General features: G+C 43.6%; 2 protein-coding genes across 2 annotated transcripts in view; one reads left to right on the top strand and one right to left on the bottom strand.

The window, feature by feature from the left end:
• The window catches only part of YLPM1 (YLP motif containing 1), a 1,323,976-nt gene extending 1,319,407 nt beyond the window's left edge, over nt 1-4,569 (top strand). The window contains exon 19 of the mRNA XM_078659899.1: nt 3,971-4,569. Coding sequence (XP_078516025.1) covers nt 3,971-3,976 — 6 coding nt within the window. The 3' untranslated portion in view covers nt 3,977-4,569. The remainder of the gene's footprint in view (nt 1-3,970) is intronic.
• The window catches only part of LOC144781200 (prospero homeobox protein 1-like), a 111,264-nt gene that overhangs the window by 16,381 nt on the left and 68,876 nt on the right, over nt 1-26,007 (bottom strand). The gene's annotated exons all lie outside the window — the stretch shown is intronic.

The following is a 26,007-nucleotide window of genomic DNA, read 5'->3' on the forward strand; positions in this document are numbered from 1 at the left end:
GGGGCAGGGGCACTGCAGCTGTTATATATTACCATGCAAAGGTATTCCAAATTGACAAAGTCTTTTTTATTTGCCTTACTGATTGTGCCCCTTCCTGATGCACAAAGAGGATCACTGCTAGCAATCTCACATTTGTCGGCTACTAATATAATCTGGTCTGATGTGATCACTATTACAACACTAATAATATTAGTAAACTGGATGATTTTCATTGAACGTAAGTAGCTCCTATCTCAGAAAAGTTTGGAGACCCGTGCCCTACTTCTTTATTAGAACTCTGTGATTCTCCCAGAAAGCTGTCAGGGGAAGAAGGGGTAGTGGCATATGGTTGAATACTGAAATGAGTCTCGTCTTCTGTACTAGCTACTATCCAAGAGGTAGATATTGACCGGCTAGGAGCCAATAAGATTTCAGCATTTTGGTAGTGTACAGCTGCCTCATTCACAATATTTGTTTTCAACTGATTATTTTACTTTTTTTGTATGTATTAAGGTTTACCCAGCATACCGATCGACCCACACAAACAGCAGGCCATCTGCTGAATTTAATAACTCATTTTAATCTGTGTCCCATGAATCGGACCATGTCCGCATTGTCATGGACGGCTCGTGCTCTGATGTGTTTTTCCACAGCCAACTTCATGACTATTCACGCTAAGTCAACAGAGCCAAAGAAAACGTGCTGCTATTGGAAATTTCAAAACCCTAAATTACATTGAGTTGCAAAAGACACAATTACTGAGCTGAGACCAGTACAACACTGAATGCAGAAGTAGCTTTGATATTTTTATTCTCCAAAATAGTGCCTTCCGCCATAAAAGGCATCTAAATCCATGGTTTTCAAACCACTTTTTGTTAAAACAAAAAGGTAAACAATTGGAGAGAAAAAGAAGAACATCCAAACCGATAAAATGCCCTGTAAGACCCATTAAAATTAGTATCAATAGGCAATTCTGCAGATCTTCCAAAGTTGGACGATGTGGGGTCATCTGACTGGTGCACTTAAAGAGCAATTCTGCACACAGAGTGATAGGATTAGAAAAGCCCTGGGCAAAAACTGGAATTTACTGAAAGGGGTACCAGGCCTAGTAACATTGATAGGTGAAAAACCGAGGTTGACTTATAGGAAAAGTCCAACCATCAGAGAGAAAGTTTCTAGAAATTATGTACAACCAGAGAGCCTGCGAACATTGAACTGGTTACCGTCACCACAAAAAGGATTCTTTGTGTGTGGGTCCTGTAATATGTGCACACTGGGTCTGAATACAATTAAAAACTTCTCGTATAATAGCAGGAGATGTTATAGGATTAATGAGTTTATCAACTGTAATAGCATGGGATTGATTTATGCTATTATTTGTGATTGTAAGAAAGTGTATGTAGGTAGTACAAGGAGATCACTCAAGATAAGAATACAGGAACATAGACGGGCTATTGTTAATTGTGACACAAAATCACCTTTGTATGTACATATGGAGAGCCAGCATAGCACCACTAAGAATTTTAAATTTCATGGTATGCAAAAAGTGGCTCAACATGTAAGGGGGGTGATTGGGATCTCAGGATTAGACAAACTGATGCCAAATGGATCAGTAAATGTAGATCGGTCAAATTTGGACTTAACACAGATTCAGAATTGCATTATTTCTTAAAATGATCCACGCCGGTTACATCCTGTGTGACATCTGTGGGACGTAGGTATTACTAGTAATGCAGTTAATGTTGATCGATCAAACTTTGACTCAACATAAATTAGGAATTTTAGTATTCTTTTCCATAATCTACTCGGTCGCTTTTGGTGTTATATTTTAGGGACGTAGGCTTTGGAAGAAATTTAATGGTTGAGACATCAAGGGAACCATCTTGGCTGTTGCTGAATATGTAAACAGGCAACAATCTCAAGTGTTATCCAACACTTGAAATCGTATACAAATTAATACATACTCTGTATCTCAAGACTTTTCCTAGCGGTAGTCAACAATTGGTGTAGGCGAAATATGGGCTATGTGATACTGGTATACTTGATTGAAGTCATTATACATTAGGTATTTTAAGGTCCTCATCCGTAGTTTTGAGTAACAGTTGGTTGTCCTTCTTAGCTTGCCGTCGTCTAAAGAAGAGCTGACACCGTTTGGTATGTGGCCTTTTTCTTTTTTGGCAGACGATAAGTGCAAATAGAGTATTAGAATATTAGATAAACGTTATGTTTACGTTTTGTGCTTTGTAAACAGGGGCCATTACTGGTTGTAATGTGGACGTATTAGAATGGGGTAATTTTGGCCACAGCCAATCAGAAGTAGAGAGAACAGTGTTTGACTAGCAGACAGGAAATAGGCATGTTTTTACCGGAAAGTAAACAGTGGCGGACCAGAAAGGGAACATGTAGGCTACGCATGAAGTTTAAATCACTTGGGCCAATGAGGCATTAGATTATGAGTGGGGATGGTCTTCAGACAGGAAACGAAGTAACATTTTTACCAGAAACTTATGGTAGCGGACCTGTGAGAGAACACGCAGACTGCGCATGTGATTTTAATTACAGAGATTAATGAGGCATGTTACTATTGGAGGATGAGGTCTTTAAATATACGGTGACACCTAACAGAACACGCACTCGGGAATTATCGGGCCATGGGTGCGGATCGGAGAACTGACGTTGAAATTTTACGGTGAGAAAAGATCGAGAAATTTAGTCAGGGGAGGTAACTTGGTGCTTTTATCTTGGAGGTGCTAAGTGATCGTCTGGTTTGTTTGGTTTCTCTCGGTGCAGAATAAATCAGAATTTGGAAGCCGAATCCCTTCTTGTAACAAGGAACAGCTAATAGAATTTGTCGTGCAATATTGATGGCTGGGAGGATTGTCGGCACATTGTCAAGGTATTTTATTTTTTCGGGGGTCTCACTGAGAATTTTGTGACTATGCAACAGGTATGGGAAACTTAGAGGGCGAGTCTTGTAATTATTCTTTTTATCTGGCAGAATATGATTATTGCGTAGGAAAGGCCATAGAAACCCCGAAGAGGGAGCATCTGCATATAGGAATTCTTTTGAAATATCATGGTAAGACTTTACCTATGTGTGAGATTATAGTAATTTGTGACTTACGGTTTTAAGGGGGGATTCCCACAGTAGAGGGTCGAGGCCAACAGTTCATATGGCATTGTGTACAGAGGTTAGGGTAGCAGGAGTCGTCCTCTTTTTCATAGGAGTACTCTCTTGATGATTGCTTTCATATGGAAATTCATTCGCCATTATTATGTTTATAGATCAAACAATCGTTCATTTACGTCGCCCCCAGGATTGGGATGTTAAGAATTTGCAAGCATCACCTAATAAGTTGTAAGCATCTTGTTGATAATAAGGTGAGTTCCTGTTTTTTGAAACATCAAATTAGATATTCGGATGTTATGAATTTACAAGCATCACCAATTAGTTGTAAGCATCTTGTTGACAATAAGGTGAGCTCCTGTTTTTTTAACATTAAATTAGACAGAGGACAGTGACACAGATAGTGATCATACAAGTAATAATACCTTTTAATTTCAGGTTTCAATTATTTATGCAGTACTTCTCCATTTCTTTTTTGCTATGTTTTATTTTTTCCTACATTAAGAAGCTATGGCCCACATGTGAACACAGGATGTACTTTGGAATTCTTGAGGGTTCCTCAGTATGTTTAATAGATATGGAACACTATGTTGTCTCATCCGTCTTAATATGTTTCTGCATAGGGAAAAGCATTTGTGTACTTTCGCTTTTTGCAAAGATTGCAGAATTATAGTCTAAAACTGTGTTTCTTGAGTTGACTGTATGTACAATATGTATTATGTACTGGGATCTCAATAATAGATTTTCAACCAATTTTATACTTGTGGGCCTATGGTATATATAACAAAAGTGGCTGCTCTGAAATTATATGTATAGTTTTTGAATTTAATTGTGATTCTTTGTTTACATTTCTTGTATTCACAGCCCTGATGACGTCCTAGACATAGGACGAAACGCGTCGGCTGTTGTCCATGTAGTGACTTCTACACCAAAACAGAAAATAAAGAATATTCAAGAAAACAAGATTAATCGGAAATATTTTTATTGAAAAATTCATTTTGATTGTATTTTTTGTATATATCAATACAGTACGCTCCCACTGTAGGCAATTCTGCAGCTAAAGATCCTGATCGATAATTGTACCCCATGAATTATTTAAAATATACAAAGAATTGGTTGGTTTTCTTTTAATGAGGTGACTAAAGCACTGCCATCTTAAGCATTTTGTACTTTTTACCACTTTTTCCACCATAAAATTGCTGACCTGAGACACACAGCTGAAGTTAACCTTTCATGTTATCACAATGCTGGTACACCTTCTTCTGTTACACCTTATATATACATGTGTTTCTGGATTCAAGTGCTTTCAGCTGGAACCTCCCTGTGATGTTGAAGTTGCAATGGAAAATCTGTGTCCATCTGGCTGTAAAAAGTATATATTTCCAGCTTCAATTGTAAGAAGCATTTGCAATGCAATAGGTCTCGCAGCATTAAAGTTTGAGTTACTGGCATTGTAAATGACAATGCTTTGCATTAATTTTTTTTCTTTAATTTGCAATTGGTATATAAACATTGTTTGTGAATGGTTAGCTGTTGCTTATGCTAAGCAAAGTTGGCAGTAATATAGAGTGCTAGTCTTGCTTGTTATATGCATGCTGATTTAAAGCACTCTGATACCTGCGGTTAACGTTTGCGCCATATAAAAAAGTGAAAACTAATAAATATATTAAAAAAAGCCTATCTGTACCACGTCCACCAGACCATAAATAACGTGCAAAAAGAAAAGACCATTCAGCATCTCCTTCTAGGAATGGGGCTGCCAGGCCATACACAATAAAATCCATTAACACCCAGGCACAAACGCAATTAACTGTAATTGTTTTATTCGTGGTGTCCCAGAGTGATGTGGTGGTGTCCCCGAGTGATGTGGTGGTGTCCCCGAGTGATGTGGTGGTGTCCCCGAGTGATGTGGTGGTGTCCCCGAGTGATGCGGTGGTGTCCCCGAGTGATGCGGTGGTGTCCCCGAGTGATGCGGTGGTGTCCCCGAGTGATGTGGTGGTGTCCCCGAGTGATGCGGTGGTGCCCCTGAGTGATGTGGTGGTGCCCCTGAGTGATGTGGTGGTGCCCCTGAGTGATGTGGTGGTGCCCCTGAGTGATGTGGTGGTGGTGTCCCGAGTGATGAGTGGTGGTGTCCCCGAGTGATGTGGTGGTGTCCCTGAGTGATGTGGTGGTGTCCCCGAGTGATGTGGTGGTGTCCCCGAGTGATGTGGTGGTGTCCCTGAGTGATGTGGTGGTGTCCCTGAGTGATGTGGTGGTGTCCCCGAGTGATGTGGTGGTGTTCCCGAGTGATGTGGTGGTGTTCCCGAGGGATGTGGTTGTGTTCCCGAGTGATGTGGTGGTGCCCCTGAGTGATGTGGTGGTGTCCCCGAGTGATGTGGTGGTGTCCCCGAGTGATGTGGTGGTGTCCCCGAGTGATGAGTGGTGGTGTCCCCGAGTGATGTGGTGGTGCCCCTGAGTGATGTGGGGGTGTTCCTGAGTGATGTGGTGGTGTCCCCGAGTGAAGTGGTGGTGACCCCGAGTGATGTGTAAAGAAAATAAATGTATGAATGTACAAGATGCATGGTTGTAAATGAGTGTAGATGGTGACGGGCAGCACGAGTTTGGCTGCCTAATTTGGTAACATGTGGCAGGCCTCATGCATGTTTATCACTTAAATAAATAAGGAAATATAAAATGTTACGACTCCATTCCTTCTCAAAACACTAAATATGTATAAAATGTTACGACTCCATTCCTTCTCAAAACACTAAATAAATATTGAGAACTAGCAATAAGATGGACAGAGAATATAGACGAATAAATGCAGACGGAAATGTCTAAAAAAAAAATACCATAAACCTGTGAGCCCTTTTTACAAACTCGCTAGTCCCTCCTTCGTTTTCATATACTTACTTATCCCTGTATTTTTTCCGTAAGACTAGGTTATGTCGTATGAAACTCATAGTCCTTCCTTTTTTTTGGTATTTTCCCCATACAAAGAGTATAGAGCCTCTTGCTCAATCGGGTCCGGGAAATGCCAGTCACCGCAGGGCTTCCCAAATCAGATAGAGATTCCGATGGGGGCCTCTCAGTTATGCCGCTTAAGTGGGAAAACGAAACCTGCTGTGAACGCTCAACATAGAACGCAACTCAGAATGCACCGCAAGGGACCTCGCTAACCGCCATGCCCAGGTAACCACTAAAGCAGTCGGTCATTTTACACCCCCACCCCCTTGTGAATGGTATGCGCGCGCTGCATGCGCACCGATGGTGTTTGAATAACTAAGCAGGACCTTCGTGTGGTCCGTTGATAGAAGTAACGTCGCCGGTCGTTCCTGTTGACCAAGCATGCTCCTCTGTCCCATATCGCCCCATGTTGTGTGAAATCTGTGCTTTCCATTTACAGGGCGTACAATATAGCTTATGTTCGTTGAATAAATGATTACGCACCGCAGCTTCCGGCGCGTGCTAATTCGTTCCGTTTAAGCCCGTACCCAGAAACCTGGCAGACACACGGACGAGCACCCCGTCCGACTCTTATGGCATTGTTCAAGTTCGTGGTGGGTGCAACATTTACACAGTGTGTGTAGACAAAATTAGTGTGTGTGCACGGCGGGTGGGGGGGAGCGGTGAGTGTGTCTCTGGTGTGCATGCGTGCATGTGCGCTTGTGTGTGTGTGTCTCTGTGTGTGCGCATGCGTGTGCGAAAGCAGGGGGAGGTGTGGCTGTGTGTGTTGGAGCTTCCCAGGAGACAGGAGATGTGCACATGAGCGCGCTTCCCGCTCCGATCCCATTCTTGAAGATGCGCGTGGCCATCTCTTGTCTCCTGGGAAGCTGAGCCGGTGACTATAGGTCTCTGGCGAGACAGCGCTTTCGCGCTGTAATCGCCACGAGACCTAAAAATATGCTATGCTGCCTGCAGATATGTCTTAGATAATGCTTTTAATCAAAGTGGTGAATAACCTCTGTATTTAACAAGCATTTGCAATGCATAAGGTCTCGCATTAGGAAAGTTTGAGCTATTGGTATTGTAAATGACACATTTGTTATATATGTGTTGGTTTTGAAAATAGCAAAAATAATAGCTTTGTCATTTACAATGCCAATAGTTATAACTTGTGACACCTATAGCATTTGTAATGCAATATGTGTTGTATTCACGTGACTTAGATGTATTGATATTACAAATAACAATGGCTTTGAATTTTTTTAATAATTAACCACTTGGATGCTAGGCATCTTGCGCCGCTTCAATGTAATTTCCATTTAAATCAATGGAAACTCCATGACGAGTTACCCTTGTCATTAGCACTGAAGGGGTTAATACTTAAATAAAAGTTATTGTAACTTATAATGGCAATAGCTTAAACTTTTGTAAATAACTTTTCTGAAGAATATGTTCAGTGTATTTTATTGTGACGAAAATCCAAGAACAGAAGTGAAATACTAACCTCTTTTTGTGACATTTGTAATAAAGCTTGAAACATTGAGAGATCATATTTGACCCAGTTGTTGGTAAATGGTTGCACAGATTGATGCTGTGGTGGGGCTGAGAGATGTTGTGGTGGCGACTAGTGATGCTGTGGCATTCAATGATCCTGTGGTAGCGCATAGTGATGTTGTTGTGGTAGCGCATAGTGATGTTGTTGTGCCCCTTAGTGATGCTGTGGTGATGCGATAGATAGAGTGAGTGGGATAGATAGATAGAGTGAGTGGGATAGATAGATAGAGGGAGGGCGATAGAGAGATTGAGTGAGCGAGATAGATAGGTAGATAGATAGATAGGAGTGAGGGCGATAGATAGCTAGACAGATAGATAGAGTGATGGCGATCAGTATCTAAATAAGTAGATAGAATGAGGGCGATAGATCGATAGAAAGATAGATAGAGTGAGGGCGATAGATAGAGTGAGGGCGATAGATAGATAGCGTGAGGGCGATAGATAGATAGAGTGAGGGCGATAGATAGATTGATAGATAGATAGAGTGAGGGCGATAGATAGATAGATAGAGTTAGGGCGATAGATAGAGTGAGGGCGATAGATAGAGTGAGGGTGATAGATAGAGTGAGGGCGATAGATAGAGTGAGGGCGATAGATAGCGTGAGGGCGATAGATAGAGTGAGGGCGATAGATAGCGTGAGGGTGATAGAGTGAGGGCGATAAGATAGAGTGAAGGCGATAGATAGATAGAGTGAGGGCGATTAGATAGAGTGAGGCCGATAGATAGACAGATAGAGTGAGGGCGATTAGATAGATAGACTGAGGCCGATAGATAGAGTGAGGGCGATAGATAGACAGATAGAGTGAGGGCGATAGATCGATAGACAGATAGAGTGAGGGCGATAGATAGATAGATAGTTGTGTGTGTGGTTGTGTGTGGTTGTGGTTGTGTGTGTGGTTGTGGTTATGTGTGCGTGGTTGTGTGTGTGTGGTTGTGTGTGTGTGCTTGTGTGTGTGTGCTTGTGTGTGTTATGCTTTGTTTTTCTATGTTTTGTTATGCTATGTTTTGTTGTGTTTGGTATGCTATGTTTTGCTAGGCTATGATATGTTTTGTTTTGTTATGCTATGCTATGTTTTGTTATGTTATGTTTTGTTATGCTATGCAATGTTTTGTTTTGCTATTCTATGCTTTGTTATGCTATGCTATGTTTTTTTGCTATCCTATGCTTTGTTTTGTTATGCTATGCAATGCTTTGTTGTGTTTGTTATGCTATTCTTTGTTATGCTATGTTGTGTTGTGTTTTGCTATGCTATGCTTTGTTTTGCTATGCTATGTTTTGTTATACTATGTTTTGTTATGCTATGTTTTGTTATGCTATGTTTTGTTATGCTATGCTTTGTTATGCTTTGTTATGCTATGCTCTGTTTTGCTATGCTATGCTTTGTTTTGCTATGCTATGTTTTGTTGTGTTTGATATGCTATGTTTTGCTATGCTATTATATGTTTTGCTATGCTATGTTTTGTTATGCCATGTTGTGTTATGCCATGTTTTGTTAGGCTATGTTTTGTTTTGCTATCCTATGCTTTGTTTTGTTATGCTATGCTCGGTTTAGTTTTGCTATCCTATGCTATGTTGTGTTATGCTATGCTATGTTGTGTTTTGTTATGCTATGCTATGTTATGCTATGTTTTGTTATGTTATGCTATGCTATGTTTTGTTATGCCATGCTATGCTTTGTTATGCTTTGTTATGCTATGCTATCTTTTGCTATGCTATGCTTTGTTTTGCTATGCTATGTTTTGTTGTGTTTGATATGCTATGTTTTGCTATGCTATTATATGTTTTGCTATGCTATGTTTTGTTATGCCATGTTTTGTTATGCCATGTTTTGTTAGGCTATGTTTTGTTTTGCTATCCTATGCTTTGTTTTGTTATGCTATGCTATGTTGTGTTTTGTTATGCTATGCTATGTTGTGTTTTGTTATGCTATGCTATGTTGTGTTTTGTTATGCAATCTTTTGTTATGCTATGCTATGTTTTGTTGTGTTTGCTATGCTATGCTTTGTTATGCTATGCTATGTTGTGTTGTGTTTTGCTATGCTATGCTTTGTTTTGCTATGCTGTGTTTTGTTGTGTTGTGTTATGCTATTTTTTGTTATGCTATTTTTTGTTGTGCTTTATTACGCTATGCTTGGTTATGCTGTGCTTGGTTATGCTGTGCTTGGTTATGCTGTGCTTGGTTGTGCTGTGCTTGGTTGTGCTGTGCTTGGTTGTGCTGTGCTTGGTTGTGCTGTGCTTGGTTGGGCTGTGCTTGGTTGTGCTGTGCTTGGTTGTGCTGTGCTTGGTTGTGCTGTGCTGTACTGTGTTTTGCTGTGCTGTGCTGTGTTTTGCTGTGCTGTGCTGTGTTTTGCTGTGCTGTGCTGTGTTTTGCTGTGCTGTGTTTTGCTGTGCTGTGTTTTGCTGTGCTGTGTTTTGCTGTGCTTGCTGTGTTTTGCTGTGCTGTGTTTTGCTGTGCTTGCTGTGTTTTGCTGTGCTGTGTTTGGCTGTGCTGTGTTTTGCTGTGCTGTGCTGTGTTTTGCTGTGCTGTGTTTTACTGTGCTGTGCTTTGCTGTGCTGTGTTTTGCTGTGCTGTGTTTTGCTGTGCTTTGCTTTGCTGTGCTGTGTTTTGCTGTGTTTTGCTGTGCTGTGTTTTGCTGTGTTTTGCTGTGCTGTGCGGTGTTTTGCTGTGCTGTGCTTTGCTGTGCTGTGTTTTGCTGTGCTGTGCTGTGTTTTGCTGTGCTGTGTGTTGCTATGCTGTGCTGTGTTTTGCTGTGCTGTGCTGTGCTTTGCTGTGCTGTGTTTTGCTGTGTTTTGCTGTGTTGTGCTGTGCTGTGCTGTGTTTTGCTGTGCTGTGTTGTGCTGTGCTGTGTTGTGTTGTGCTGTGCTGTGTTGTGCTGTGCTGTGTTGTGTTGTGCTGTGCTGTGTTGTGTTTTGCTGTGCTGTGCTGTGTTGTGTTGTGCTGTGTTTTGCTGTGCTGTGCTTTGCTGTGCTGTCCTGTGCTGTGCTTTGCTGTGCTGTGCTGTGTTGTGTTGTGTTGTGTTGTGTTTTGCTGTGCTGTGTTGTGTTTTGCTGTGCTGTGTTGTGTTGTGCTGTGCTGTGTTTTGCTGTGCTGTGTTGTGTTTTGCTGTGCTGTGCTGTGTTGTGTTGTGTTTTGCTGTGCTGTGTTTTGCTGTGCTGTGCTGTGTTGTGTTTTGCTGTGCTGTGCTGTGTTGTGTTGTGTTTTGCTGTGATGTGCTGTGTTGTGTTTTGCTGTACTGTGCTGCGTTGTGTTTTGCTGTGCTGTGTTGTGTTGTGTTTTGCTGTGCTGGTAAGGGTATGTGAGGGTGTGTGTGAGGGGGTGTGAAGGTGAGGGTGTGAGGGTGAGGAGGTGTGTGAGGGTGATGAGGTGTGTGAGGGGTGAGGGCGTGAGGGCGTGAGGGTTGTGTTGTGTTGTGTTTTGCTGTGCTGTGTTGTGCTGTGCTGTGTTGTGCTGTGCTGTGTTTTGCTGTGCTGTGTTTTGCTGTGCTGTGCTTTGCTGTGCTGTGTTGTGTTGTGCTGTGCTGTGTTGTGTTTTGCTGTGCTGTGCTGTGTTTTGCTGTGGTTTGCTGTGTTGTGCTGTGCTGTGTTTTGCTGTGCTGTGTTGTGCTGTGTTGTGTTGTGCTGTGCTGTGTTGTGCTGTGTTGTGCTGTGCTGTGTTTTGCTGTGCTGTGTTTTGCTGTGCTGTGTTTTGCTGTGCTGTGCTTTGCTGTGCTGTCCTGTGCTGTGTTTTGATGTGCTGTGCTGTGTTGTGTTGTGTTTTGCTGTGCTGTGTTGTGCTGTGTTTTGCTGTGCTGTGCTTTGCTGTGCTGACCTGTGCTGTGCTGTGTTTTGCTGTGCTGTGTTGTGTTGTGTTTTGCTGTGCTGTGCTGTGTTGTGTTTTGCTGTACTGTGCTGTGTTGTGTTTTGCTGTGCTGTGTTGTGTTGTGTTTTGCTGTGCTGGTAAGGGTATGTGAGGGTGTGTGTGAGGGGGTGTGAGGGTGAGGAGGTGTGTGAGGGTGATGAGGTGTGTGAGGGGTGAGGGGGTGAGGGCGTGAGGGTTGTGTTGTGTTGTGTTGTGTTTTGCTGTGCTGTGTTGTGTTGTGCTGTGTTTTGCTGTGCTGTGCTTTGCTGTGCTGTGTTGTGTTTTGCTGTGCTGTGCTGTGTTGTGTTGTGTTTTGCTGTGCTGTGCTTTGCTGTGCTGTGTTGTGTTTTGCTGTGCTGTGCTTTGCTGTGCTGTGTTGTGCTGTGTCGTGCTGTGTTTTGCTGTGTTGTGCTGTGCTGTGTTTTGCTGTGCTGTGTTGTGTTGTGCTGTGCTGTGTTGTGTTGTGCTGTGCTGTGTTGTGTTGTGCTGTGTTGTGTTGTGCTGTGTTTTGCTGTGCTGTGTTTTGCTGTGCTTTGCTGTGCTGTCCTGTGCTGTGTTTTGCTGTGCTGTGTTGTGTTGTGTTTTGCTGTGTTGTGCTGTGCTGTGTTTTGCTGTGCTGTGCTTTGCTGTGCTGTCCTGTGCTGTGTTTTGCTGTGCTGTGCTGTGTTGTGTTTTGCTGTGCTGTGTTGTGCTGTGTTTTGCTGTGCTGTGCTGTGCTGCGTTGTGCTGTGCTGTGTTGTGTTGTGTTTTGCTGTGCTGTGCTGTGTTGTGTTTTGCTGTGCTGTGTGTTGCTGTGCTGTGCTGTGTTGTGTTTTGCTCTGTTGTGCTGTGTTGTGTTTTGTTGTGCTGTGCTGTGTTTTGCTGTGCTGTGTTGTGTTTTGCTGTGCTGTGCTGTGTTGTGTTGTGTTTTGCTGTGCTGTGCTGTGTTGTGTTTTGCTGTGCTGTGCTGTGTTGTGTTTTGCTGTGTTGTGTTGTGTTTTGCTGTGCTGTGCTGTGTTGTGTTTTGCTGTGCTGTGCTGTGTTGTGTTTTGCTGTGCTGGTAAGGGTATGTGAGGGTGTGTGTGAGGGGGTGTGAAGGTGAGGGTGTGAGGGTGAGGAGGTGTGTGAGGGTGAGGAGGTGTGTGAGGGGTGAGGGGGTGAGGGCGTGAGGGTGAGTGTCTCAATGAATGTCACTGCTTCGCCTTCTTTGAAAATGTTCAGTGCTGCAAATAGAGCATGCCGCCGTAATTATCACAGCATGAGGCCCCAAAGTGATAATTATCACAGCATGCAGAGAGCCGCCCCACGCTGCTGGAGCACTCAACTACACATTAATTATAGTTGAGTGCTCCAGCAGCCTGGGGCGCCTGTTGACATGCTGTGATAAGTGGGTCTCATGCTGTGATAATTGTTGCAGCGCCTGAGGAAGTGGAGACTCCTGCTGGGATAATTGGTCTTGTGGCGCCTCAGGAAGTAGAGTTTCATGCTGGGATAATTGGTCTGGCGGGCTTGCAGCGCCTGACGTCCAACAAACGTGCACAAGCTGCTCAACCTTGAAGCTCGTTCACAGACCTGGGTCGGCTCGTTCCCAGCTCTGTGTCGGGCTCGTTCACAGCTGCTACTCCCTTGACAGGGAGCAAGGCGGCTATAGAACTCGCTGGCGGGAGCGCTTCGCGCTCCAACGCCAGGCGAGCCCTAAAAAGTGCATTTGTTGAAGAAGCCAGACAAACAATCTAGTGTGCTTGCCAACTATATGCTTATTTCTATTTTACTTTTACTGGCCAACATCACAAAGGCAATAGCCATCTCTCAACTGCAGCATTTTGAAGGTGCAGGAGTCCGAGACACCAGCTTTAAGCATTGGAGAACACCTTCTGCAGTCAGTGTCGATTGGCTGCCTCGAGCCATAGGATGTGTCTGCTGCATTTGAAACAGTTGACAATGGCCTGCTTGCGGTTTCAGCAATGGCTTGGAATGGTAGGAAGATCCTTTGACTGGACCCACTCTTATAAGCAGGTCGTTATATTAGTGAGGTTTTGTCACTTTAAATTAGAACAGTAATTTAAATTAACTTTTAATTAAATTTCAGTAATTATTAGGGTAAACATAATGTATGTAATTACTTTAACATTAATGTGTGTGTGAGTGTGTATATATATATATTTTAAAAGATAACATTAAAATACAGATTTATGGTTTTAATTTCATAGGTTTATATAGCGGTAGTAATGATTTTATAGGGTTTAGGTATGGGTAGTATGTAGGGGTAAAAAGGAGTTTTTCGGAATCGGGGATGGGTAGCCTTTAGGAGTAGTAAGAGCTTGGATGGGTAGTGTATGGGAACATAAGTGGTTTTAGGGTTAAGAGAATGGTACTTTTAAAAATAAATCCATATTCATTTAGTATACAACAAATATAATTAGAACAATTACATTTGCTTAATAATTACATTATATATATATGTATATTTACTGTAATTATTAAACAAGTGTAAAATGTTTCTAGTTAATAGCTCTATACTAAATTAATATGAATGTAATATTTTAAACTACCTTAACCCTAAAACTTATATATATATATATGTATATTGCATACATATTATGTTAAGTTTAACCCCGAAGAAGAAACACAATGACCATGCCCTTCTACTGCTTGAAATACTGACAGTTGCACATTTATTTCGGCATAGGCGAACAATGTATTTTCCGTTTCTGATGCATGTCGAGCATACGAGGGATCAGTTTTTCAATACCCGTTTGAAACATTGCTTTTAGCTGAACTTTGTCTCGCTGGAATAAGCTGCCAATTTTTCACAGCATGGTTTTATCAAGTCATATCAGCTTTTTACAATGTGTGTGTGGGCGATTTGTGATTTGATTTGAGCAACTGGCACCGCTATGTAAAGGCTCAGAGAGTTACCATTTAGGCAGATAACATTGTGTATTGGGTATGTGTACACGTTTATATGCCTTCATAGCCAAAGGTCGTAACAGATAAACTGTTCCTGCATTGGGCTGCGATATGTACATACATTTATTAAATTATTTTTGTGCTTCAGTTATATTGCATATATTTGCATACTAGGTACATCATTTCTATGTATAGGCATTTTCGATATTGCTATGTGTGGATAACAGTGCACTGAAGGGAACAAAACCTTTTCTATGTCTATGCCTTTTAAAGGGAAGGGCTATATATACTCATCGATGTTTGCACACCAATTAGATTGATAAAGGCTTCTGCGAAGCCGAAACACGTCTCTAATCTCGGGGTCGAGGAAGACCCAAGAAAATAAAAAAGCCTTATCCTAACAGCCTCGTGGAAGCACCTTCTTCCTTTGGAGCAGAACTGTGTATATATATATCTATATTCACTGAAAAAACCATAGGTTATAGACCATATATAGTTAAGAATTAGAATTTAAAAAACCTTATTTTACTCACACAAAACCATTGAAATTCCATATATAGTTAGTTGTACTAACTATATATCGCGCACCCGCAATCCACTGCTGATCATGTCACATATTACATCATTCATGACATGGTCAGTGACATCACTGATGACATCACTGATGACATATCAAATGACATCACTGATGACATCACTGATAACAACATCCAGTGATTTTATGTTTCTGTAAAGTTTAAATATGTCTTACATATTGAAGAATGAGTGGATGTATAAGTGTCTGGATGAAGGATTTAGTAGGTGCATGACTGACTGTATGAGTGAGTGATTAAATATGTCTCACTGAGTGCATGGGTTAGTGACTAAACTGTCTTAATTTGTGGATCATTATGTCTGTTGTTCTGTAAACTGCCGCATGTGTTGATCAGTAGCTATATGAGTAACTATATGGGTTATTGATTGGTTGCCCAAGTATTTGTATGGGAGATTGAGTGTGTGTGTTGATGGTTGAGAGGTGTATGACTCTGTGCATAGATGTGTGAGCAGTTGCTTCACTAGATGTATGGGTTCAAAAGTGCATGTGGAAACAGCTCTATGGGTGGTTGACTGTGTGCATGAGTGTATTGGTGAGTGAATGTATATCTCAGTGCTACATGTCAAAGTAAAAACATATGTAAAACACAGTACATGTGAGAGTTGACATATATAAATAACTGTGCATAAGAGGCAGTGAATGTGTGAGTGGCTGTATGGATCATTATGAAATTGTATCAGGGATTGTATAAGAGAGTAAATATGTGTTAGTATCTGTTTGAATACGTAAGGTGTGTATAACTGCATAGTTGAGGAAATGGAGGTGTGATTGATTCTTTGCATGACTGACTAGGTGTGTGAGTAACTCCATGGATGAGTGACAGTCTGTGAGTGTCTATTTACACTGAGTGTATATAAGGTTATATTAGAGTCTGAAGAAGTTCATCGTATTATCACATGAATGATGTCATCAGTGATGTGATCAGTCATGTCAAATGAGATGTCATCAGTGATGTCATCAGTGATGTCAATTGAGATGTCATCAGTGATGTCATCAGTGATGTCATTTGAGATGTCATCAGTGATCTCATCAGTGATGTCATCAGTGATGTCATTTGAGATGTCATCAGTGATGTCATTTGAGATGTCATCAGTGATGTCATCAGTGATGTCATTTGAGATGTCATCAGTGATGTCATCAGTGATGTCACTGACCATGTCATGAATGATGTAATATGTGACATGATCAGCAGTGGATTGCGGGTGCGCGATATATAGTTAGTACAACTAACTATATATGGAATTTCAATGGTTTTGTGTGAGTAAAATAAGGTTTTTTAAATGCTAATTCCTAACTATATATGGTCTATAGCCTATGGTTTTTTCAGTGAATTTTCAAGGTTTCGTAAATGCTAATTCCTAACTATATATGGTCTATAACCTATGGTTTTTTCAGTGAATTTCAATGGTTTTTTAATAGCAAATATCATAAGCTGTCGATTGTCAAGTATGTGGTAAGAAAAAACATTTTCGTGTTTATGCACACTGATCTGCTTTGAATGCTGCCCCCCCCCCTCATTTCTATTAGGAGTACTCTCTCTTTGCAGATAGTGAAGGGTAGTTAACGCAGGCCTTTGCCCCCGTTGTAATCCGTCGTGCCTGCTTCTCTCTCCATTTGATTGATTGTTATCCAAGCATTTACTGTTTTAGAATTGGTTCTCTTTGGTTCATTCTCTATTTACAAACAAGCACAGAGTCGCAATACTCTGTTTAGTCTTTGCAGATAGCGAAAAATCGTGTAAAAAAACAAAAGGAATCGAGCAAAATCAGTAGGCCACTAATGGGATCTCTTTTTGACCTCGCTAAAATAGAAACATTAGGAACAACCCCTCATGACAAATACGAAACTAGTGAGATGAACTGAACTCCACACCATGATGGCTGCAAGACAGCTCGGCTCCGCCACCCACCCCGCCCAAAATAACGATAAACTCTATGCAAATATATACAACACACCAGCAAAGTAACAGGGTAAAACATTTTATTAAACAACTATTTACATAACTATTTTAAACTTTGTGTTGCCCGATCCGGCTAGCTCAATCGATCGAGCATGAAACTCATGCACTCTGATGATTCAAAGTTTTGAAGAGTGCTTGTAACACTGTCTGAAGCCTATTTGCACTTGCTTCATCTTCACTATTCTAAAAGTAAGTGGGGGCTGTTTGAGTACGTTACTGCATTTGTAAACAATGTGATGCGGTGCCACCCTGAACCGCTTAACGGAGGCCCCCGAGGGACGGTGTGATGGCGCGGACTCGGAGGGGGCGCTTGGCTCCGGCCCCCTCCCCAAGTCGTGTTCTCCTGGTGTAGCCTGAGATCGCCCCCGACATAGGTGGCCGGCTCCCGGGATCAAGCGGAACTTTTTGCCTTTTGGTAACTCTTCCATTCTTGACCTTGTCCCACAATCCGTTTCACCTAAAGACACGCTGTAGTGGGGCGCCCCTTTACCATTTCAGTTGCCATTCCGCCCGCTTTTGCTACACTGTGCCTCTTCCGCTATTCAGCTGTTTACCGCCCGCTCTTTCGACTACAACGTCTCGCTCACCATGTAGTTGAGTTGCTCCCGCTCTTGCGGTGCAGCGATAGGCGGCTGCCACAGGACTCTCAAAATGGCGGCCGGCTCTTCAGATTTGGGCGTGGTCCACTAAAATGGCCCTGCGACACCTTGGAACTCGGACGCTTGTCTGCTAGAGCTTGGGCTCCATTCTCGAAAGCGTCCCCTCAGCCTTGAAGATTCTACAAAAGTCTTGGGGGCCCCCGACTCCCGCAGGCTTCTGGTGGGGAGCGGCTAGCATGATTGCTCGTGGAATGGCCACGACGGAGCTACGAAATGGTGGTGCTCTCATGCTAACGCCAGCTTCAGTCTGAAACATCCAGAAACTCTGTAGACTACCAATTCGATCAGTTCCGGTAGCGCCCCAACGTGACCCGGTAGAGAAGAACTTGCCCTCCCCTCTTTGACTGATGGTTCTTGTTGCCTGTCCCTTCTGTTGTCATTTAACAGAACTATTTAGCCTGCTGAAAGGGGTTGTGTTCCGACCGCTGGTTGGTGGAGACATTTTGACTATATTCTGGACCTGCGTTGTCGCGTAATGCGTCATATGACGCGCCGCGTTAGCGCATCCGGAAGTGATCCGGGGCGCGGCGCGCAGCGCGTAACGTAAGCATAACAGATCATGTAACTTGTTAATAAAACTTTTCATTGGTTCATTTTACTTTTCTTATTCTAATGATGAAAGGCTTGGTCATATGACCTAAAAATTACGCTTTTTATTACTTTCGAACATTATTTTTTCTTAAACATATGTTATAATGTTCCAGGCTAATGTACTTTCCCGGAAAATTTACAACTGTCCTGCAAGTAAAATATATTCCTTTTTCGAGAAAAAGGGCGTTTCTTCGTCCTATGACGGAGCCGTTGAGCAAAAGAGGGTCGGCCTGCTGTCTTAGTCGCCGATACGCCAGAATATCAGATTCTTATCGATCACTTTATGTTGCAGGAGTAGAAAACACAACAACCCTTGACCATTTATCTTTACTGCGTTCCTGCGTATTATACCTTTTACCCTTCATGTAATTCGAATGCTTTATTTCACTTGCCTTTTACTGATTCTAAAACAGTGACTATTATTAAAAACTTTACCAATGTAAATACTACTGCCATGTTTTCTTTTAAAAACCTTTATTGTGAAAATGTCAGTATACAAATACGGGCCTATAACCACGTGGGCCGGCCACGGAGCAAACTGTAATCGTATATGATGAGTAGACATTTACACTGTAGAGGAACGTAACGGGCAGGCCATTAGGTTGCAAGAACTAAGGTGTCTAACAGTTGCGGAATCGGTGGACGTACATTTTATAATTAAAATACGACAGGGCCAGTTACAATAAAATTATCTAGATATACATTTGCGGGCAAGTACCATGGGTGACGTTAATTCGAACTTTCAATAGTACAGTAATCAATAACACATCAGAACTTAATATCAATAGGGATGTCGAAATATTCAATCAATTCTCGTCCCCGACCGCCGTGTGCTTCAAAACTGCATACGTATCTCGTGATTTCAATGTTCTGCAACCAGTACACAACAAGGAGTTACGACTCCCATTTATTCTGGCGCCATTTTGGGCGAGGACGGGCAGGTCCAGGATATAGTCAAAATGTCTCTACCAACCATCGACTATGATGATGTTCATATGCTGTATTTATTAGAGTAACACTCATCTGTCCACATGAAATTAATTTGCCACAATCTAAACATGTCATTTTAATCTTTCCAAAGTTCTTCTAAATATTTGGGACCGTTTCCCTTGCCTCTGATGCTGTCAGTGCCAGTTCTTTGATGAATGTACTGGCAGGTCGGGGGTTCTCCTCCAAATCTCTCTTTTATGCAGCACTATAATTAATCGGTGCCACCTCTCCATATGACGATGCATGGTATAGTTACCATAACTATATTTTTTTTCGGTTCCTCTGGAGAGTACATCGTGGCAGATGAATCGTGTAACGTACCGGGAATTTACCTTTTTTGCATGTAGAGGAAAGGAAAAAAAATTCGAGCGTCCGAGTTCTAAGGTGTCCCAGGGCCATTTTAGTGGACCAGGCCCAAATCCAAAGGACAGGCCGCCATTTTGAGAGTCCTGTTGCAGCCGCCTGTCGCTGTAGCATCAAGAGCGGCCGAAACTCAGCTGAATGGCAACTGAAACGGTAAAGGGGCGCCCCACTACAGCAGACGAGCCATCACCTGGGAAGGCCCGTTCACGCTGCCTCCCCCTCCCCCTTCGGGCACCCCACGCCGTTATTCGGAGCAGGATTGTAGGATGGCCACACCAATGCGGCAACTTGCTAGACACCACCTCGGTGCCAACCGAATCTCAGCGCCTTGTGGTGTCTTCTATTCAGAAAACATTGTTGTGCTGCCTTCGACCTATTCGCCGCAAGTGCGCACGCAACTCAGCTGCATAGCTTGCTAGACACCACCTCGGTGCCATCCGGATCTTGGCGCGTTGCGCTGCCTTTGGCCCCATTCGCACATCGGTCCGCTACTGACGCCACCTCACAGGCCAACGGGGCGCCCCACGCCCACTTTCAGCATTGTAGGATGGCCACACCAGTGCGGCAACTTGCTAGACACCACCTCGGTGCCATCCGGATCTTGGCGCGTTGTGCTGCCTTCGGCCTATTCGCACATCAGTCCGCTACTGACGCGAACTCACAGGCCAACGAGGCGCCCCACGCCGACTTTCAGCATTATAGGATGGCCACACCAGTACGGCAACTTGCTAGACACCACCTCGGTGCCATCCGGATCTTGGCGCGTAGTGAAGCTGCAGCAGCTGCAAATAAGCTTCAGACAGTGTTACAACCGCTGCTCAGAACTCTCAACTATGACACCACCTCGGTGCCATCCGGATCTTGGCGCGTTGCGCTGCCTTTGGCCCCATTCGCACATCGGTCCGCTACTGACGCCACCTCACAGGCCAACGGGGCGCCCCACGCCCACTTTCAGCATTGTACGATGGCCACACCAGTGCGGCAACTTGCTAGACACCACCTCGGTGCCATCCGGATCTTGGCGCGGTGTGCTGCCTTCGGCCTATTCGCACATCGGTCCGCTACTGACGCTGCCTCACGTGCCAACGGATTTTCTACGCTTTTTATACCCTATGCCGCATAACAGGTCATGTGACTTGTTTATAAAACTTTTCATTGGTTCATTTTACTTTTGGTTTCCTAATGATGGAAGGCTTGATCATATGACCTAAAAATAACACTTTTCATTGGATGAAAACTTTTTTTTTTCCCAAACGATGAAAGCCCCACCTTGTTTCTGGATGTTTCAGACTGAAGCTGGCGTCAGCATGAAAGCACCACCATCTCGTGGCTCCGTCGTGGTCATTCCGCGAGCAATCATGGCAGCCGCTCCCCACCGGAAGCCTGCAGGAGTCGGGGGCCCCCAAGACTTTTGTACAATCCTCAAGGCTGAGGGAACGCTTTCGAGAATGGGGTCCAAGACCTAGCAGACTAGCGTCCGATTTCCAAGGTGTCCCAGGGCCATTTCAGTGGACCAGGCCCAAAAAGGAAAGAGCCTGCCGCCATTTTGAGAGTCCTGTGGCAGCCGCCTATCGCTGCACCGCAAGAGTGGGCGCATCTCAGCTGAATGGCGGATTTTGACACAGTGGACCAAAAGCGGACGGAATGGCAACTGAAACGGTAAAGGGGCGCCCCACTACAGCAGACGAGCCTCCACCTGGGGAGGCCCGTTCACGCCGCCTCACCCCCCCCCCCCCCCCCCTCCCCGGGGCGCCCCACGCCGTTATTCGGAGGGCGGCAACTTACTGGACATCACCTTGGTGCCATCGTTCTGCTGCCTTGGAACTATTCGCACAACAGACCGCTACTGATGACCCACCTGTGGTATATAAATAAATAATACCGGATCTAGGTTTTACTGGACATAGCAATAACAGATAGCTCAATAAATAAGAGTCAAGATTCGAGGTAGTAGGAGTTTGCAGGTTTAATACAGCATAAAGGACGGGAAGGACGGGAACAGGACAACCTGCACGGGAACAGGATGGCAGCGCTGCCGGGGGCAGGATCAGAATCGGCGTAACCTTTAATAACAGTACACAACATATATATACTAAAACAGTTACATTACAATGCATACAATAGGCGGAGCAGTGGGTGTGGTCAATAGCAGTCGCGAAAGATAAGGCAAAAAAAGTGGGTGTAACAGGGCGTATACATAGACATGTGATGCAAACGTAACAGAATATGTCATAAATGGGGCGGAAACATGGAGGGGGCTACCTAAGGAGCCGGGACCTCTAACCTAGTGGTGCGCGCAAACTGACAATGACGTGTTACTAGGAGAAGCTGGGGGCTATGAACTCTGTGCTAGGAGCAGAGACTGAAGTCTGGAGAGGCAGGGCGACATGTACCTAAACCCTATCTAGTATCTAATGTTTAGAGAACATGTTGATATAAACTAAGAGTCAGGAGGGAAAAGGCTAACAGACTCTAAGACTGGAGCATGCATTATTCTACATGTAGTGCGTGATGAAGAATATTAAATGACCATTAAATGCAGTATTTCTCTTACATGGAGACGTAAAGGCTAGACAATGACGGAAACTATTGATGCGACTCAGTAGCTTAGGAATGCAGAGAAGGAGGGCTGGACTGATAACTAGAATCATAACATACTCTTGGCAGACTCGTAGGCAGAGCCAGGCTGAGCCGGGCACTGTGAGGCAGGAAGTAAGTGAAGGGTCAGGAATACAGGTGGGGGCTGTATCGCTCCTCAGCGAGGGCTCAGGAGACAGAAGCTGAATCTGGTGTCCGGGCCCTTTTGAGGCCTAGAAACGGGGACTTTACAATGAAATAACGTGCACACTGAGAAACGTGGCAACGCAACTTTACATAGGCCTGATACTCGTAGCTTTCACGAGAACTGGAAACTGGCATACTAGTGATGGACACAACTGTAATTGCGTCTTTAATCAAACATGGGGAATACATATGCATATTAATCATGCACACATAACATAAGATGGAGGACACGTAGGGACACAGAACATGACAAAATTTACTTTTCCACATTCCCTCCTTGTCACTACGTTTCCATCAGGAAACATCAATATTCATGATACCATCTATCATCTCATACAGTATCATTTGCTCGTCTCGAATTGTCTTGGAACGGGATTTAGAACGGGACTTGGGACTAGGAATACAAGATGTAGCACAAATGCCGCAAATCGCAGGGCCACATTGTAAACAGAGGCAGCAACTGAATATGATCGCTACTGCAATACCTAGAAATGACAATACTTTCCATCCCCAGGCGGAAATTATATTCCAGAACCAACCGGACCATGTCCAGGTGCCTGGATTCTGGTGTAACATATGGGCAATATTATGGAGTCTGGTTATAGCTGAATAAACAGACGGTGCGTTATTAGGAATGAAAATGCAGCAACTAGATCCGATGACTCTACAAGCCCCGCCCCTATCGGCCAGTATGACGTCAAGGACGAGACGATTCTGGAGCACGACAATTCTCATAAAGGATTGCTCTTCGGTTAAGTTACCTAGAGCAGAAGTAGTCTCAATCACTACTGCTTCAAGTGTTCTGGTTAATCTACGTATCAGTTTACTATTTACAACAGTACCTAAGTAGGGGAAGACACCTTTATTGATATCTATGTATTGTTCTAGAGCAGTTTCAGTATAATTGACAATCGGGAGATTTCTCTTGTATCTAGTATGTACTAGATGGGAATTCCTATGATAGTCAGGTGGGGCTAGGAAAACTGGTGGCAGTAGGAAGGCAATGTAACATGTACCATCCCAATCAAGGGGCAGACGAACATATGCGGTCTGACCACAAACAAAATAAGAATGACGTGAAGCTTTGAAAATAGATTTCCCACTGTCACTATACTTGACAATAGTAGTACAATCACTATGGCCTACATGTACGGAACCATTATTTCGGACACATAATTCACCTTTGACTGGTAATACTGACATAGCAGGTAAGTCTGGAGTAGAATCAGACTGAACATTCAGGACCAATAAATTCGAAGAATAATTACCTAAATTATAAACTTCATTTTCTAGATCTAACCCTGTTCTGTGGGGAAGACCTTGCTTGTCTGGAAAGCATGTACTGTTAAGAAAAGACATATCATTTGAGGATGACGTTAACGTGGACCATGCTCCACACGAACCATTATGTGAAAATGGATAACGAAAGAGTGGCAGAACTCCCTTCGGTGTCTGGAAAGGGGGGAGTCGACCACACACCCAACAATTAGTGGCATTGCTGGTCTGGTGTGAATAATGTAACATGCGGATAAAAGAATTATTACGCATAGCAAGACGATAAGAGAGTTCATGAGGAGGCAGATCACTAAACGTGTGCTCTACTGTAACATTAGAAGACTTATTTACATGAGAAACTGAAAAACACAAATAAAATGCATAACTGGTGCAGGAAATCATAATGCTAAAATATAGCAGAAAACATAAAATAATAGTGCAACTTCTAGAGTTCTCACTAACTCTCTCTCTGTGGGGGTCTATTATATACATGTCAGAAACCGGTCTAACCGTTTCACCTAGGGGAGGACTTAGACAATCAAACTGGCTGACTTATTTTACTAGACCTTAGTTTAAGCTTATACTCCTGTTGCGGAGTTTTCTCTAACAGGGAAGGGTTCGTAGCAATGTCTTTTGCGGGACAGTCCTTAAGAATAGTACTTTGGCAGTTTTTAGAATCCTCGGGAATGTTCTTTGAAACTGGTTTCAGTCCATAAAATCTTTTCACATGTGACAGGTGGACCCAGCCCTTCCTGCCTTCCAACTTGACGGCTGTACGGGTGGTTAGGAGGACCAGTCGGGGTTCCTTCCAGCGAGGCTCCAGCGGACTTGAACGATCAAAATTCCTCACGAGAACCATGGATCCGGGAACGATTTCATGCGGTGCCACCTCGGTATTGTCTGGAAAGGCGGCGGCAACCTGTGAACGACAAGAGTGTAGGGCAGACATCAAGGAAGCTAGGTAATCTGTCAGCATATTACTTGAAACATCGGTAATACTTCGGGGTCTAGGTGTACCCCACATGTTAGGGGGGCGGCCGAATACGACCTCGTACGGGGACAGACCTGATCTGGAATGTGCGACCATGCGCATATAAAACAAAGCAACTGGCAGAGCTACTAGCCAGTCCACACCTTTCTCTTTACATACTTTTGCAATTCGGATTTTCAGGGTCTGATTATGTCTCTCTACGAGACCGGCTGCTTCAGGATGGCGTACACAATGGAACTTCCACTGGTACCCTAACAACAGGGAAACGTGTTTCATAAGCTCGGATGAGAATGGTTGGCCGTTATCAGAATATACGACCCTTGGGAGTCCGTAGCGGGGGAAGAACTCACGAACCAACTGCTTGGCAGTGGTCGCGGCTGTGTAATCTGGGACTGGATATGCCTCTGTCCACCTGGACAAAGCGCATACAACTACAAGGACATACTTGAAACCTCGACATCGCTCCATCTGAATATAATCCATCTGGAGGACTTCAAAAGGGTGGTCAGGGGGCTGGAATCCACCTTGTTCCACCGGGACACTTTTACCTGGATTAAACTGGCAACATATCATACAGGTACGGACTTTCTGCTTGGCTGCAGCTCGTAAATGCTTGTTGAACCAAATGTTCTGGATACTGTCTAACATAGCTTTTTCTCCTAAATGTGCTGGACTATGTGCGGTATTGATAATGACTTGAACCATAGAGTCGGGGAGAAACCATGTGGCTTTACCCTTCGTTACCCATCCCTGATCTGTCTGGACCCCTCCTTGTTCGGACCATTTCTTGATTTCGTCGGGAGTAGCATGTAACTGGATATCCATGACATCTTGAGTGGGGTCCTTAACTGTCATACAGGTAGTCGGATCTGGAATGTGTGTCGGTGTCTTATTAACTGGAATGTCTGGTGTCTGTGCTGTAAGCTTGGCTGTGCGATCTGCTAGATCATTACCTTGAGAAATAGTGTCAGTAACTTTCGTATGTGCTTTGCATTTCATGATAGCAATAGATGTCGGTAAATGTATGGCATCTAACAGAGCTTGAATAAGGAGACCATGCTGAATCTTGGTTCCATGAGAAGTCATGAAACCTCTCTCCTGCCAGAGCACTCCAAAGTCGTGTACGACTCCAAATGCGTAACGTGAATCTGTGTAAACATTAACTTTCAGGTTCTTGGCGTGTATGCAGGCTTGTGTCAGAGCAACTAGCTCTGCTGCTTGAGCGGACAGAGTGTCAATACGGTGTGTTTCAATAACTTCAGTGTCAGTAGTCACTGCATACGCGGCTACTAGTTCTCCTGTACTTGTTCTCATACATGAACCATCCACATAAAGTGTCAGGTCGGGATCTGATAATGGAATATCTGTCAGATCTTGTCTTGGCTTAGTCATAGTGTTAACTACTTCCACACAGTCATGTGTGGCAGGATTTGGAGTAACTGACGGTAACAGTGTAGCAGGATTTAAAACGTTGCAGCGTCTGAT

This window comes from Lissotriton helveticus, chromosome 9 (genome assembly GCF_964261635.1).
Source record: "Lissotriton helveticus chromosome 9, aLisHel1.1, whole genome shotgun sequence".
Classification (NCBI taxonomy): Eukaryota; Metazoa; Chordata; class Amphibia; order Caudata; family Salamandridae; genus Lissotriton; species Lissotriton helveticus.